At 37.9% G+C, this 17,046-nt stretch overlaps 2 protein-coding genes across 13 annotated transcripts in view; one reads left to right on the plus strand and one right to left on the minus strand.

Annotated features, from left to right (window-relative positions):
* Positions 1-13,630, plus strand: part of HSPG2 (heparan sulfate proteoglycan 2) — a 290,248-nt gene extending 276,618 nt beyond the window's left edge. For 9 of the 12 annotated variants that reach the window (XM_053690214.1, XM_053690216.1, XM_053690221.1 and 6 more), the window contains 6 exons: positions 1,493-1,571; positions 2,901-2,942; positions 4,251-4,321; positions 6,050-6,133; positions 8,693-8,796; positions 9,941-13,630. In XM_053690214.1, the coding sequence (XP_053546189.1) occupies positions 1,493-1,571; positions 2,901-2,942; positions 4,251-4,321; positions 6,050-6,133; positions 8,693-8,796; positions 9,941-10,113 (553 nt within the window). In that variant the 3' untranslated portion in view covers positions 10,114-13,630. The remainder of the gene's footprint in view (positions 1-1,492; positions 1,572-2,900; positions 2,943-4,250; positions 4,322-6,049; positions 6,134-8,692; positions 8,797-9,940) is intronic. The other 3 variants (XM_053690218.1, XM_053690224.1, XM_053690226.1) reach the window with 1 other exon arrangement.
* The window catches only part of LDLRAD2 (low density lipoprotein receptor class A domain containing 2), a 105,166-nt gene continuing 101,750 nt past the window's right edge, over positions 13,631-17,046 (minus strand). Inside the window, exon 5 of the mRNA XM_053690227.1 lies at positions 13,631-14,285. Within this exon, the coding sequence (XP_053546202.1) occupies positions 14,035-14,285 (251 nt within the window). The 3' untranslated portion in view covers positions 13,631-14,034. The remainder of the gene's footprint in view (positions 14,286-17,046) is intronic.

Here is a 17,046-nt window from a genome sequence, read left to right on the forward strand (position 1 = left end):
GCAACTATATATAATATTATAAACCTTGTTGCAAACACTGCTGCCATAAATTGCTAAATACACGTGCACGCTCCTGAGCTCAGCTAGGATTACTCTTTAGCAAAGGATACCAAGAGAACCTAACAAAATTGTTAATAGTAAATCAGAAAGCTGTTTAAAATTCCATGTTCTGTCCAATCCATTTAAGTTTAATTTTCTTTTTACTGTCCCTTTAAAAAAATGTTTCATGTCCCATTAAAATTGTTCTCATACTCAAAACAAATATGTAGCTGAATGCATTTTAATGTTTGTTAAACTGAAGCGTTTGTGAATACACAGGTATTAGCAGAAATGGTTCTAGTAAAAGCTGTAAATGTTGCAGTATATATATATATATATATATACCCTGTGAACGTGCATTTAAACACCACACCTATTCTATGACGACTCATTTTGCATTATTTGCTGCACACTACTGTTCTCTGAGCCAGTGTGGGTTTTGAATGAGGGTGCATGGTGCATATTTACATATGTTTATAACGTTTTGATAATACATGTGCATTGGAAAACTGTTTCCAGTCAAGAATAAAAAGCATTCATATTCATCTCAGGTTTGAATGTTATATTTAAAGGGGCAATAAAGACTAAATAAATACTAGGTAGAATGATGTCTTCAAAGCATAGATTAGCCTGAAAAAAATTGTATTAGTTGTTTAAATATATAAAAAAATAAGTGTACAGTTTTAGTGTCCATAAAGCTATTTATATATATAAAGCCATGTTGTAACCTAAGTTTCTTTCTCTGCTGAGACCAATCAGGAACAGTTATAAATAGGTCACTAGAGTGTGCTACCAACGACTGTGTAGAGTATAGCAGTGCCTGCACTACCACTGGTAATAGTAATTCGAAAGCCCATCATTTTAAGAATCAAAATACAGGAAAAGGGGACAAAATAAATTATGAAAATATATTGCAATGTGTTTTAAACATATTAAAATTGCAAGGTGTTAAAGGACCAGTCAACACAGTAGACTTGCATAATCAACAAATGCAAGATAACAAGACAATGCAATAGCATTTAGTCTGAACTTCAAATGAGTAGTAGATTTTTTTTCTGACAATTTTAAAAGTTATGTCTTTTTCCACTCCCCCTGTACCATGTGACAGCCATCAGCCAATCCCAAATGCATACACGTACCATGTGACAGCCATCAGCCATTCACAAATGCATACACACTTATTCTTGCACATGCTCAGTAGGATCTGGTGACTCAAAAAGTTTAAATATAAAAAGACTGTGCTCATTTTGTTAATGGAAGTAAATTGGAAAGTTACTTAAAATAGCATGCTCTATCTGAATAATGAAAGTTTAATTTTGATTAAGTTTCCCTTTAATGTCCCTTTAAGCTTAGCCTCTCTTTCATTGTTTGTTATTTCTGACTCTATTGTATAATCTGAAGTAGAAACTGCCCCCAAGAGCATCTGTAGTCCAATGACGTTTATTTTTTTCAGTCGACCAGAGGCTCCTGAAACCATTGAGTTAGAGATACGAACCACATCTGCAGATGGTGTCATACTGTGGCAAGGGATGGTAAGTGTGCCGGAGCTGGGAATGTAAAGATGGCAAACTAAAACTTACAACAGATACATATCCGTCTCATTTAATTTAATTAATTAATTATACTCAAATTATAAACCCCCAGACAGCATTAATGCAAATCCCATAGAAACTCAGTTAACATGAGATTAATCTTTATTTCCTAAATATCCCATCTGGTTTACATACAGATTGTGACCTATGCAGCTGAACTAGTTATGCCCAGAATAGATTGTTACTCTTTAATATTTTTTGACCAGCTGTAAGGGATTGGAAACTTTTTATGATTCAACACACAAATAATTAATCAATTAATGTATTGGCAGATCTTAAACTTTGCTTTTAGAGAACATATATGTATACAGTATGCATACATATACTGTGTATATATATATATATATATATATATATATATATGCCTTTAAGAGCATTGCCTTTCTGTTCTTGTAGCAGAGCTTATCTAGAAAGAGTGGGATGTAACATTCCGAGACAGATAGTGCTAGGCTGTAGTGTGAGAATATGTGTTTGTTATGAAAAACACTCTTAGCTAATTAAAATACCTGCTAAATGAAATAATATGATTGACATAACGCTAGACACACCTGCGAAAACTGTAGGTTTCATTATTAGAATTGCTAAGGGGGCTGGGAGAGTCTGAAAGGTAACATCTGGGAGAGAAGTTTGATAGAGCATCTGTGAGATTAGCTGCCTGTATTCTACTGAATGATAATGACTCTCTGAGCTATCGTGATGACCTGCCTGTGTGCCACTGTACTGAATTAATCAAAACCTAAAGAAAGTAATGCATTTATAGTTTAATCAGTGCTTAAGTGTAACAATTATGTTGTAATACATTTTCAAGCTGATTACTTGTTACAATAAGTTAATAATAAACACTGTGATTATTCTACGGCAGTCTCGTGCATCAGTTCCTGGTTTCAGTACTGTAGTGAGACCTAGGTTGTGCTTTCCCAGAGCCAGGTCATGACACCAGCTCAAAAACTATTTCCTTAAACTATCTCAACCAAAATCTTACTGTATTGTCATTTTACTGAAAATCTGTTTCAGGAGCATTTATTGCTCAATCTTTGCCATGTGCCAGGTGACATCATAATGACATCATAATTCATTGCTACCGATTGCTAACAGCATGGATGAAGCCGCTTTGCTTAATGAGAGTTCTACATAAATTTGCTCAATTTCTATTATTTTGTTCCATAATAAAGTTATAAGTGACGTATTTGTGCACCAGTTCTTGGCTCGCTGTATTTATCGCTGCTTGCCGCATCTGTCACTATATCATATTTCACATCTTTCCTTTAGGTGACCCACGGGTCTGAGCATGAGCTGCATGATACTAACAAGGTATTTATCACACAGGATTATGTTAGTTCTTGATATAAACTCAGACATATTCTTTACCCTGGTGGCAGCGTAAGGATAGTTAGTTTAGCTGCAGTCTTAAAGAAAAGACTTATTTTGAAAGGTCTGTGAATTACCTGGCAGATGACATCAGACGCCCGTGTCTGGCACATTTGCTAATTTTATCATTCGGATACCCCACTGGCTGGTGACAATCAGGTAGATTACGAATTGTGCATTCGTCTTTTAGCGATGAAAATGGTAATTTCAGCGTTAAAACAGCACCGCAGCCATTACAAGTCTTGTCGGTATAGCTGTACCTCAAGCCTTTTAGCCGGTAACGCAACGTCAGTCCCACACTCATGAAAATGACGTTTTTTCATGGGACTTCCATAGCGCTGCCATTACAAGTTTTGCAGTGAGGCTGAAAAGCTTGCGTTACAGCCTATAACGACAAGATCCGTTTCGCAATCTGAGAGCAGTAGTTATGAGTTTTATGCTACAAAACTGTTACATAAAACGCATAACTAAAGTGTTACAAAGTACACTAAGCACCCATAAACTACTTATTAACCCCTAAACTGAGGCCCTCCCGCATCGCAAACACTATTTAAATATTATTAACCCCTAATATGCCGTCCACCCACATCGCCAACACTATACTAAAGTTATTAGCCCCTATTCCGCCGCTCCCCGCCACCCCTGCCACTATAATAGATCTATTAACCCCTAAACCGCAAGCCCCCCACAATGAAATATACTAAATTGAACAATTAACCCCTAAACCGAAAGCCCCCCCACATTGAAATAAACTAATATAAACTAGTAACCCCTAAATCTAACCCCCCCCCTAACTTTATATTAAAATTACAATTTATGTAAACTGGTCGCTCTCTGCCAATAGAACTGTAGGACTTCAGTTAGTAATTGACACCTAGGTATTGGTTATTCATACACATGCTTCAGATTAAACAGCTTCTACTTAACCTTTTTCATGCAAAAACAATATCCTAACATACTTAACTGCTGCTTTTTCATATGCATGGTATAAAGTGTGTGGGTATTACCTGCCTTTAAACTAGAATCAATGAACAGTATTAGAAACAATAATGATTAGTTACCAGGCACCATCTAAAGAGATCACTTACCTTGGGTGAAGCCAGGGAACCAGACTGCTGACCACATACTAGTGTAACAATGTGCATAGAAAAAGGATGTGCTAGTCTTTAGATCTCAGGGATTAATAAGTTGCTGCACATAGTAATGCATTAGATTAGGTGTTATGTTTACGTTAATTCGCTTCTGCTACAGGAGGAGAATGAGCAAGGGAAGGGGAAGGATTTTATCAGCTTGGGTCTGAAGGACGGACATCTGCTCTTCAGGTGAGTGACACTAATATCTTTACTTATTTTATATATACATAAAGTATATTAGCAGTCAAGCACTGTATCACAAAAGATCTGCATGCAAAATGCACGTGTTAAAGCTAGTTTTGTTAGCGTAATGTGCAGTATAGAGACATAGTGGCCTATTTAACAAATGTCTGTCGGACCTGATCCGACAGTGCGAATCAGGTGCGACAGACATCGCTAGATGCGGAGAGCAATACGCTCTCCATATTCAGCATTGCACCAGCAGCTCACAAGAGCTGCTGGTGCAACGCCGCCCCCTGCAGACTCGCGGCCAATCGGCCACCAGCAGGGGGTGTCAATCAACCCGATCGGGTTAAATTCCGGCGATTCCTGTCCTCCTCATCAGAGCAGGCGGACAGGGTTATGGAGCAGCGGTCTTTGTGACCACTGCTTCATAACTGCTGTTTCTGGTGAGCCTGTTGGACCCTTCATGAATCTGTAGATAAAGGTCCCTTTGATTCACTGGATTTGGATATTTATTTTTTTATTGAAGTCTTGTGACAATGTTTATCTTGCATCCTTTGTTGTGGCCAGAGATATACATGAGCTCCTGTACTGATCAACCCATTACTGAGTAGAATGTTGCAGTGTCAGAGTTCTAAAAGCAGCAGGATTGTACTTCAACGTCTCTGGGACCAGTAGTGAACCCACACGTTGACAAAATATATAATAAAAGTATGTTACAAAGTATTTATTTTTACTAATAAGACAATTAAAGGGATATGAAACCCAAAAACTTTCTTTTGTGATTCAGACAGAACAAACCAGTTTAAAAAAGTTTCTAATTTACTTCTATTAGCTTCTTTACCATGATATTCTGTGCTGAAGAGATACCTAGGTAGACGTCTGGAGCACTACATGGCAGGTAGAAGTGTTGCCCTCTAGTGCTCTTCAAATGGATAACAATCTTGCAAAACTGCTGCCATATAATGCTCCAGAAATGGGCCGGCTCCTAAGCTTACAACCCTGCTTTTCAAAAACAATTCCAAGAGAAGGAAGAAAAATTGAGAATAGAAGTAAACTGGAAAGTTGTTTAAAATCGTACGTTCTAACTGAATCATGAAAAAAAAATATTTGGGTTTCAAATCCCTTTAAGGTATTTAAATTCTGAAATGAAAAAGACATTAAGCTCCCAAATTATTTTCTATTAAAATGTTTTAATTATACATTTATTTTGTTTGCTTTTTCTGTCATTTATATCTAAAAAATGATTTTTTTCTTACTTCCGCCAGAGAAGAATAGACAGTCACTGAAAAATGCTGCCCCCCATGTGCCCCCCAACTGTATAGTCCCCCCTGCTCTTCATACTACCAGCCTCCTATGCGCCACAGGACCGGTCCAAGCCCTAAACCCATTGCAGACCTGCCCATAACCTCAGATGTCCCCCATTTATTCTTTCTCACAACACCACTCTAAACAGACCCCTAACATATCTGCCTGTTACACATTGATTGGTTGATCAATGTAGCTAATTTATATTGGTCACTAATTGGCCACAGCAAAGGAAATATACTTCAGGCTTTAAAGGGTGTATGTCCCTGGACTTCAAAACAATGCAAATTGTCCTACAAAATGTGTAGATCTTTTTCACTGCAGCAATTAAATTCTGTCGCAGACTAATCATTGCCTTCCTGCTACAACAAATATAATATCTCCTGTAGTAATAATAAAATCCTATTCCTCTTTATTCCGTTGCAGTTACCAGTTGGGCAGTGGGGAAGCCAATATCCTCTCTGAGGATCCTGTTAATGACGGAGAGTGGCACAAGATCACAGCAATCCGGTGAGAAAATAATGATTCACTTAAATAAAGCAGTGGTGCCAGCCTGACTGTACAGATAGGTAGCAGCGGATCCATACAACAAGCAGAAGATGACAGTTTATAGATGTTTTACTGAAGCTGGGATTCATTTACAATCACAATTCTGGTGCAAATGTTTTCAGCTTCAAACCTATTACACTTTATTCAAGAACTACCCGATTTCCCATTTATCATAAGCTTATCCGATGCATTTGTAGCACAATAAGATCTTTTTAGAGGGTGCACCACCCAGCTGATTTTACTGACCATCAGGCTGATTTTACTGACCATCAGGCTGATTTTACTGACCATCCAACTGATTTTACTGACCATCCAACTGATTTTACTGACCATCAGGCTGATTTTACTGACCATCCAACTGATTTTACTGACCATCAGGCTGATTTTACTGACCATCCAACTGATTTTACTGACCATCCAACTGATTTTACTGACCATCAGGCTGATTTTACTGACCATCCAACTGATTTTACTGACCATCAGGCTGATTTTACTGACCATCAGGCTGATTTTACTGACCATCCAACTGATTTTACTGACCATCCAACTGATTTTACTGACCATCAGGCTGATTTTACTGACCATCCAACTGATTTTACTGACCATCAGGCTGATTTTACTGACCATCCAACTGATTTTACTGACCATCAGGCTGATTTTACTGACCATCCAACTGATTTTACTGACCACCCAGCTGATTTTACTGACCATCAGGCTGATTTTACTGACCACCCAGCTGATTTTACTGACCATCAGGCTGATTTTACTGACCATCCAACTGATTTTACTGACCACCCAGCTGATTTTACTGACCATCAGGCTGATTTTACTGACCACCCAGCTGATTTTACTGACCATCAGGCTGATTTTACTGACCACCCAGCTGATTTTACTGACCACCCAGCTGATTTTACTGACCATCAGGCTGATTTTACTGACCATCCAACTGATTTTACTGACCACCCAGCTGATTTTACTGACCATCAGGCTGATTTTACTGACCACCCAGCTGATTTTACTGACCATCAGGCTGATTTTACTGACCATCCAACTGATTTTACTGACCATCAGGCTGATTTTACTGACCATCCAACTGATTTTACTGACCACCCAGCTGATTTTACTGACCATCCAACTGATTTTACTGACCATCAGGCTGATTTTACTGACCATCCAACTGATTTTACTGACCATCAGGCTGATTTTACTGACCATCCAACTGATTTTACTGACCATCAGGCTGATTTTACTGACCATCCAACTGATTTTACTGACCATCAGGCTGATTTTACTGACCATCCAACTGATTTTACTGACCATCAGGCTGATTTTACTGACCATCCAACTGATTTTACTGACCATCAGGCTGATTTTACTGACCACCCAGCTGATTTTACTGACCATCAGGCTGATTTTACTGACCATCCAACTGATTTTACTGACCATCAGGCTGATTTTACTGACCATCCAACTGATTTTACTGACCATCAGGCTGATTTTACTGACCATCAGGCTGATTTTATTGACCATCCAACTGATTTTACTGACCATCAGGCTGATTTTACTGACCATCCAACTGATTTTACTGACCATCAGGCTGATTTTACTGGACCATCCAACTGATTTTACTGACCATCAGGCTGATTTTACTGACCATCCAACTGATTTTACTGACCATCAGGCTGATTTTACTGACCATCCAACTGATTTTACTGACCATCAGGCTGATTTTACTGACCATCCAACTGATTTTACTGACCATCAGGCTGATTTTACTGACCATCAGGCTGATTTTATTGACCATCCAACTGATTTTACTGACCATCAGGCTGATTTTACTGACCATCCAACTGATTTTACTGACCATCAGGCTGATTTTACTGACCATCAGGCTGATTTTACTGACCATCAGACTGATTTTACTGACCATCAGGCTGATTTTACTGACCATCCAACTGATTTTACTGACCATCAGGCTGATTTTACTGACCATCCAACTGATTTTACTGACCATCAGGCTGATTTTACTGACCATCCAACTGATTTTACTGACCATCAGACTGATTTTACTGACCACTTGGCTGATTTTACTGATCACCCGGCAAAAATATTAGCCAATATTAAGCTAAAAATTATGCAAATCATTTGTGCTTTGGATAGCAGAAGATTATATAAAAATAGAAAAAAATTACACTGCCCACACCTTGCTACTTCATAATGCCAACCGGCTACTTCATAATGCCACCGGCTACTTTATAATGCCAACCGGCTGGATGTTAAGCACTAAATCAATTTCATGCACCTCCCTCTAATCATGGGTGCTGACATTTTGGAACCTAGGTTGCATAAGGAGAGTTGCTGCACATGTGCAAACTGGAATGTAGTGTTTGCTAATTAATTCAGGCTTAAATTACAGCAACTGTCCAGCGATTCTCCATTACATAAAGGGGAGAGAGGTTATTTAGTTATTATTTACTTCAGCATAATCACTGAAAGGTTCTTGTTTTTGTTTGTTGTCAGGGAGGGGAAGTCAGGCTCCATTCAAGTTGATGGTGAAGAAATGGTAACTGGTTTGTCTCCTGGTAAAAACATAATGGTCAACACCAAAGGGAGCGTCTATCTAGGTAAGTGCGAGGGCCAAACGTTGCGTGTTTTGGGGCTTTTATTATATTTTATCATTTATTTTCAGATAATTATTCATTCACATTATTTTTGGTGCATATGCTTAGTCCCTAACTCATGTAGGATATTGCTAGTACAATTATTAATGTATGAGTCATTATTAAGTTAAAGGGACACTAAACCCACATTATTTCTTTCATGATTCAGATAGAACAGCAATTTTAAGCAACTTTCCTATTATCACTTTTTCTTCATTCTCATGCTATCTCTATTTGAAAAACAGGAATGTAAAGCTTAGGAGCCAGCACATTTTATGTTCAGCACTCTGGATAGTGCTTGGTTATTGGTGGCTACATTTAGCTACCAATCAGCAAGCGCTATCCAGGTCCTGAACCTAAAATGGGCCGGCTCCTAAGTATAGAGCCCTGCTTTTTAAAGAGAACAAAGAAACCTTGATCAAAGGAGTACATAAGAACGTTTCTTCGAATTGCTGCTCTATCTAAATCATGAAAGAAAAAAATTGGGTTTAGTGTCTCTTTAAGCTATGAGTCATTAAGTTACAATACTGATGCAAATTGTGCATCATGTCGGAAGCATCTGTAATGCTATACTGGGTTGTGAATATGTGTTCAGCTTTAGCTGACCTCTACCCGACCCGCACAAATAGGTAACTTCTAGCGGCGTAAACGCGCGACCAGGAGCGATAAATAGCGATCCACACGTAATCTAAAGAAGTCATTACAATGGCGAGGAAGTGCTTTAGATGTACTTACGCAAACATCATTTAATACCGTTTCATTTGCTTTTTGTGTAGTCCTTGGGTTAAGTGCATTCTTTGCACACTGGCTGTGTATTTCCCAAAGTGCTACATGTCTGACGGTATCATTGTTGCTGCTGGATATTTGTCTAAGGTTATCTTATTTATACACTGATTTTCAGCTTTACTTGTTTGCCGTCCTGTATACAGTTTAATTGGAGTCTATCCTGAACATTCTGTTTACGAACAGGCCACGTATATAGTTTTTTTCTATTTTCTCTGGGATTAAAGTGACAATTTGTAGGGATTAGATGATTACTAAATTAAATACGTAAATATTTTTTTTTTAAATTGTGTTTCCTAGTTAACAGATCTTTTCTTCTTTCTAGGTGGGGTGCCCAGCGTGAAGTCACTCACAGGAGGAAAGTTCACATCAGGAATTACTGGCTGCATCAAGAATCTGGTGCTTCTGAATGCAAGACCATCCCACCAAGCGCAACAACCAATCGACTTAAAGCATCATGCAGAGGCGGGGCATAACACCAAAGAGTGCCCCTCATAGGCAGGGCTGTGTCATCTCACCTGTATCAACAGAGCAATCCAGAAACTTTTTTTTTAAAAAAAAGAGAGACTGACATAAAAAGAGAACATAAATGGTGCTTTCGCTGCTACCAAAAAAACAAAACTAAAACACAAAAAAAAAGAGGTGCTGATGAAAAGGTTTGGATTGCGCGCTTCTTTATTACCCAACCAGGGTTTCTTCTTTTTAATTATTTTTTTCTAAAGTTTTCATATTTCCATGTTTTAAAGCTGGATGAAGGATTAGTGTCATATTACAGTTATTGTTTGTTTTAAAGAGTTCCCCTAACAAATATATATATACACAAACAAATGATGATATATGATGTCCCACTGGTGTGAGGTTCTGTCGCTCTATATTGCTACCAGAGGTAGACCACGTCTCACATAACAAATCGGTATCTCCCCTCCTTGGTATGTTTGTCTTTCTGAAGAGATTAACTTTATTTCCCAATTGTAATGACTATAAAGTATTGTTACATATCTGAACCTCATGACATCACAGCCTGGGGATACGTTTACCTGCTCCCATGAATAGAGCATTGTTTTGTTACTGGGCCTGTCCTGTTGTCTGACATCATACAGCATCTCTCCTGTTCTATAAAGAGGCACATATGTATAGTTTTTTCCTACTGTCACTGGGAAGCATCTTTGTTCCATAGGATTCCAAGGAATGAGAATTGGCCATCTTCACTGTTTTTTTCCTATCACACAATTTTATGTAAACCCCTCATGTACAGAAGCCAGTTCTTATCCTTAGCTAGATGACAGCCTAACCTTTAACCAATCATATTTGTGTATTCCTCTTGTTAAAGGAACCCTTTCCTGCTGTGAAAGGTGCATGAACTCTTAGCTCAGGTCAAAACACGTTTTCAAATAAAGTCATTCCTTATGTCCTGCCTTGTCATTCTCAGCGAACTAATTTGTGAAGAAACTGGCAATGCTCCTTAAAACACAGAACTGATTTCTAATCCCATTGGATATTGTCTGGCATAGTATCTATTACAGGAAAAGTGTGCAGGCATTCTACTTAATGATATGATCTGCTTCCTTTGTTGGTAAATACAAGCCTACATTACATAGGAAGTCAAATCTGGGCAGTCATTATTTTTATATATGCTTTAGTGGTTGTGTTTCCTTAAACCTTATACCTAATAATGCAGCAAGTGGCGTATCAGGCGACTCCGTGTATGTGTTGTTACATATTCCCAGCACATACAAACAAGGGGCCAGCAATATTCTGCTTTCCATTATAGATACCATGGTCTGTAAGAAGTATTTCTTCCTCTATTCTAGAAAGTGGATCTATCTGATCTAGGGCATTGCTGTTTCCTTATACTAAAAACAAACAAAATAAAAAACTGTCCAGTTACGTCTTTAGTATAAAATGTAAAACAAACCCTAGTAATGAGAGTGTTTAAACTTTGGCAGCTATTTTAAAGGTTACACACCGGTAATCTGCCTTTACGTACATTGATCTAAGAGTAGATGCACCTTCATGGATTGCATAATTCTGTTGTTGCAATAAAGGTTCCCAGGACTAGGCAGGAACCTGTCCTGAATTGAATTCTGATCATCATTAAACATGACTAGCAGCTATAAAGGTTTAGCACTTACTGTAAGAGTAAAAAAGACTACTGGATACTCCAGTTATTCTGGAATAAGGGGATGTTATTACTCCATAAGGAGGTGCTCATGTAAATAAGAGTAAAACGCACAGGTTGGGGGACGTTGTATAATGATATTAACATGATAAGCATAATAGGAGTGAGAAAGTCTCTTGAGAGCAGTGTTTAGGGTCTCGGCTATGTAATAGAGACCTGCTGAGAAGTAGAAGGTTAGTACTGAAATGAATGGACCTTTTTTTTAGAATACAGAAGTCTGTATTAAAGACACCACTGCAACCCTTTACCTACGCACCTTTTATGTGGTGTCAAGCCCACCTAGACAGAAAGTAATCTTTGGGATTGTGAAACAGCCCATGTATTTAATCTCTAGTTTAGATAATGGATCAGCTGAACATTTTTCGATGCATATAGTACTTTTACACTAGTTCCTATCATACGATCTTAAAACAGAGCAACAAGTTTAGGTAGATATTAAATATCCACCTAAAATATAAAAACTTCTCTGGATCATTTCAGGTAACAGTGTATTGTTACCTATAACTCCTTGGTAAAGAGTATCCTCAGAACCTACTTGTACAGATGAAAAAGTATTACAGGGCAACAATTATGTCTGTTAGATCTTCTGGTGCTAAAAATAGGGTGTTCCAAGTCGTATGGATAAATTACACCACTATCTGTTTACCTGGGGTCTTCAGGCATCTTGTTTGCTTAGAAGAGGTGCTATGTATCATTTACATTTTTATTTTAATGCAGCAGATATAGCAAATGTGTATCCTTGCATTACGTTGTATTAAGTGTGACTTTAGAGTTTTATTCTATGACATCACAGATTGTGTTTAGTCATCAAAATATTTCACAAATGTAAATAGAACCTCATAAAAAAACACTGGTAACACAATAAAAGTATGTGTGTTATAGACAATACTCTATGTATAAATGATGCTATAAAAATACAAAAGAAAATGGGGTAATAATTAAAATATATTAAAGGTAATGTTCTCTATCACATCGATTCACCAAAACTGGAATAGCAGTTTCAGTCTTTCATTCTATTTATCCTATTTGATAATAATGCAGTTGGAAGTTTTGTGAAAAGGCTCAACAGACTGGCAAAGGGACTGCAGAGTCTATTTGAGTCTTAGTGAATATAAGGGCATTTTTCTTTGTATAGTCTGTTCCATCTCTGTGTTGCTAAATGTTATAGTCCACCTTAATGTGCTGCTTTATATTAATATATTTCAACTGCATGCATTACTGATCTAATATCGTCCCTTCATGTGTTGACAGTTTCGTAGGTCCATCATAAAGTGTTGATACATCAGCTATTATTAGATACGTTAATATTTTCCACCTATGTCTGTAGCCACGTTACGTGGTTATCATAACTGATCTGTAGAACTGAAAATGATGAAAAAATGTTCTTAAAAAATCTTTTTGTCCAAATGCCACAAACAGCAGTAAATATTTCCTATGTTTGGAATCTGCACTGCTTTGTATAATGTGATACATAGGCCCTTCTTATGCTTCTAGAAAAAGGTCCAAAAGAATGTATCTAAATGCTGAATAGACAGAGACATATCTTATATCTAATATATTGTACCTGCCCCTCTGTGGGTTGTACTATTGGTGCTAATTTTCTCTAGAACAAAGGGGGAGAACTTTCTATCTTTTGTACTAAGCAGAAGCCCCTACAGACAGACGACACAGAATACTGCACTGTCAGTAGCTGAAATGTGACAAACACCCTTCAGCTCTTGTAACTAATGCTTTAAGGAGTGACAGAATGATTACTTCTGTCATTGTTGCTGTTATATTTTTTTACCTCATTGCCTTGGGTTTGTACAACTAACCAATAAACCTGTTCTTGTACCATTTTGTGTTCTTGTCATGTCAGGGCTGCAATTTTTATTATTTCAAGAGTCATCAAAAAATTAAAAAAAAGAAGAAGAAGAAAAAACAACTTGCAGAACTTTTTACATAGATTATAAATATATAAGAATGGGAGCAAATAGTTGACAGATCCCATAAGGCCACAGATGGGTTATGTTTGTGTTTTGTCCATATGGTCCCTGTCAGCTTCATGCATTGTGTGTCTTACTGCGCATTACTACCAGAGCACTACATTGAGGTAGATTTGGAACCAGAACTGCTTAAACAGATGTTTTTACCTTAGGACATCTGGTCTATTAAAGTTAATCACAAAGTATCAAGTCAACTTGGTTTCAGGACTATCTTGCTTTTATGTCTTTAAATTTGCATGGATTGAAGTTTGAACCTCATACTGGTACAACAGTGGCTGTGTTTTGGGGGGTCACTTTCCCGGGGCGACTTTTGTCCTTCAAGACACAGCTTCGGGTACATAGATGACAAGAGGCGCAAAAGGAGTTGCAGCAAGGGATGGATCTGCACCCACTGATCCTCCAGATGAACCACCCTGGAGACCAGCAGCACCAGAAGAGAAGCGCAATGCCTACTGCGAGTCCTAAGATAACGTAAAGGTAGACTAGAGGGCTGTTTGACTTTCTTACTGAAAGAAAACAAAGCAGAGATCACGTTATTTCTTGTGATAGGTTAAAAAGGTTTTAATATAGCTAGATGCAGCTGAAAGTAGTTATTATGCTCTCAGGAAAGGGCGTACAGTACACATAGGAGATACATATGTCCCATAACACAAGCACCTATCTAGAACCTGATCCTGGTGATAGACAGTAAAAGATTCTTTAACTCAGTCTCCCTCCAACATATTGTAAGTGTAAAAATTGCATTTTTTTAACCCTTTAGAGATTAGGTTTAGAAAAATAAAAAAATAGGAGGGCCTAGGAACTGTAGCTCTATCACAGTTCTAAATAAATCCATACACCCATGAAACCTCATACTTAACAGAAAATCCACTGGTCCTGTAGATCTGACTAATGTAAAAATTTAAATTTTGTAACAACAGATTTGGATTAATAAAAAGAGTTCAAGCTATGTCTCCTCTGCAAAAATGTAACAAAAATATATCCATGAGACTGTTAATGGCAAAGAGAGGGGGCAGTTGATGAAATTTATGAATATTTTAAGCTCTAGACCACTGGTTTTCAAATCTGTCCTAAGGCCTCCCCAACAGGCCAGGTTTTCAGGATTACCTTGGATGAGAGAAGGTAAAATAACCATTGGCTAGATTACGAGTTTTGTGGTATGGGTGAAAAAGCAGCATTAAGGCTCTTTTTCACTACCGCTGGTATTACGAGTCTTGCAGGTTTAGGCGCACCGCTCACTTTTTTGGCCGTAATGCAACGTAATTACCGCAGCTTTCAAAAAGTCCTTTTTCAATGGGACTTCCATAGCACTGGTATTACGAGTCTGCCTGGGAGGCCAAAAAAGTGAGCGGTACAGCCTAAAACTACAAGATCCATAACGTAAACTGAAAGTCAGTAGTTATGAGTTTTACGCTACAAAGCTGTAACATAAAACTCATAACTAAAGTGCTAAAAAGTACACTAACATCCATAAACTACCTATTAACCCCTAAACCGAGGCCCTCCCGCATCGCAAACACTAAAATAAAATTATTAACCCCTAATCTGCCGCTCCGGACATCGCCGCCACTATAATAAACATATTAACCCCTAAACCGCCCAACTCCCGCATCGCAAACACTAGTTAAATATTATTAACTGGATGTCGTAAACCAAGCGCTAGTATGTGTGCCTTAAGCTCACTTCCAAAAGTCCCCTAGCAGACTTAGAATGTATCAAATGTGAAAAGTGTGGAAGGGAGCGCTAAAAGCTAAAAAGGCTGATGAGGTATGTGTAGACAGTTTAATACATATAGTAACAGTATAAAAAAAAAATATAAGTATGCAATGGTACACTGATAGAATGATAAAATAACTAAAAACTGCATGGATCCATGATGTATCTAAAAATGAATACACGTTAACATAAAAATTGATACACGTTAGCATAGGACTGACCAAAAGTTGTTATGTGCAATGTTGCAGAGATGTGAGAATCAGTAGTGGAAATGTGTGACAATAACAATTAGAGATGGCTAATTAAATCACAAAAATATTGCAAATATCAAAAATATATGTGTCCAAATTAAAGTTCAAAGTTTCCAAAGGAATGTGTGTCCAAATAGTAATATCCAAACAGTATCCAAATAGTAATATCCAAACACTGGTGTGTGATAGTCAATCCAAACTTGGGTGTGTCGTGGAAAAAGTGAAAAAAAATATTGTGTGAAACAGTGAAAAATAGTTTGAATCTCCAGGTGAAATCCCAAAGGGTAAACTTGAAATGCTGAATCCTATAGATGTGTATATAAGTACCAAAAATTACAAATATATGAAAATAAAAATAGAAAAATAAAAAAAAACAGAATTTATGCTTACCTGATAAATTTATTTCTCTTGTGGTGTATCCAGTCCACTGATTCATCCTTTACTTGTGGGATATTCTCCTTCCCAAAAGGAAGTGGCAAAGAGAGCACACAGCAGAGCTGTCCATATAACTCCCCCTCCAGCTCCACCCCCCAGTCATTCGACCGAAGGTTAGGAAGAAAAAGGAGAAACCATAGGGTGCAGTGGTGACTGTAGTATAAAAAATAGAAACCACCTGTCTGAAAATGACAGGGCGGGCCGTGGACTGGATACACCACAAGAGAAATTTTTTTATCAGGTAAGCATAAATTCTGTTTTCTCTTGTAAGGTGTATCCAGTCCACGGATTCATCCTTTACTTGTGGGATACCAATACCAAAGCTTTAGGACACGGATTAAGGGAGGAAACAAGACAGGTACTTTAAACGGAAGGCACCACTGCTTGTAAAACCTTTCTCCCAAAAATAGCCTCCAAAGAAGCAAAAGTATCGAATTTGTAAAATTTGGAAAAAGTATGCAGCGAAGACCAAGTCGCTGCCCTACAAAGCTGTTCAACAGAAGCCTCATTTTTAAAAGCCCATGTGGAAGCCACTGCTCTGGTAGAATGAGCACGAATTGTTTCAGGAGGCTGCTGGCCTGCAGTCTCATAGGCCAAACGGATGATGCTTTTCAGCCAAAAGGAAAGAGAGGTAGCGGTCACCTTCTGACCTCTCCTCTTACCAGAATAGATAACAAACAATGAAGTTGTTTGTCTGAAATCCTTAGTTGCTTGTAAATAGAATTTTAAAGCACGAACCACATCAAGATTGTGTAACAGACGTTCCTTCTTCGACGAAGGATTAGGACACAGAGAAGGAACAACAATTTCCTGATTAATATTCTTATCAGACACAACCTTAGGAAGAAAACCAGGATTGGTACGC

The sequence above is a fragment of the Bombina bombina genome, chromosome 8 (genome assembly GCF_027579735.1).
Source record: "Bombina bombina isolate aBomBom1 chromosome 8, aBomBom1.pri, whole genome shotgun sequence".
NCBI classification, from domain to species: Eukaryota; Metazoa; Chordata; class Amphibia; order Anura; family Bombinatoridae; genus Bombina; species Bombina bombina.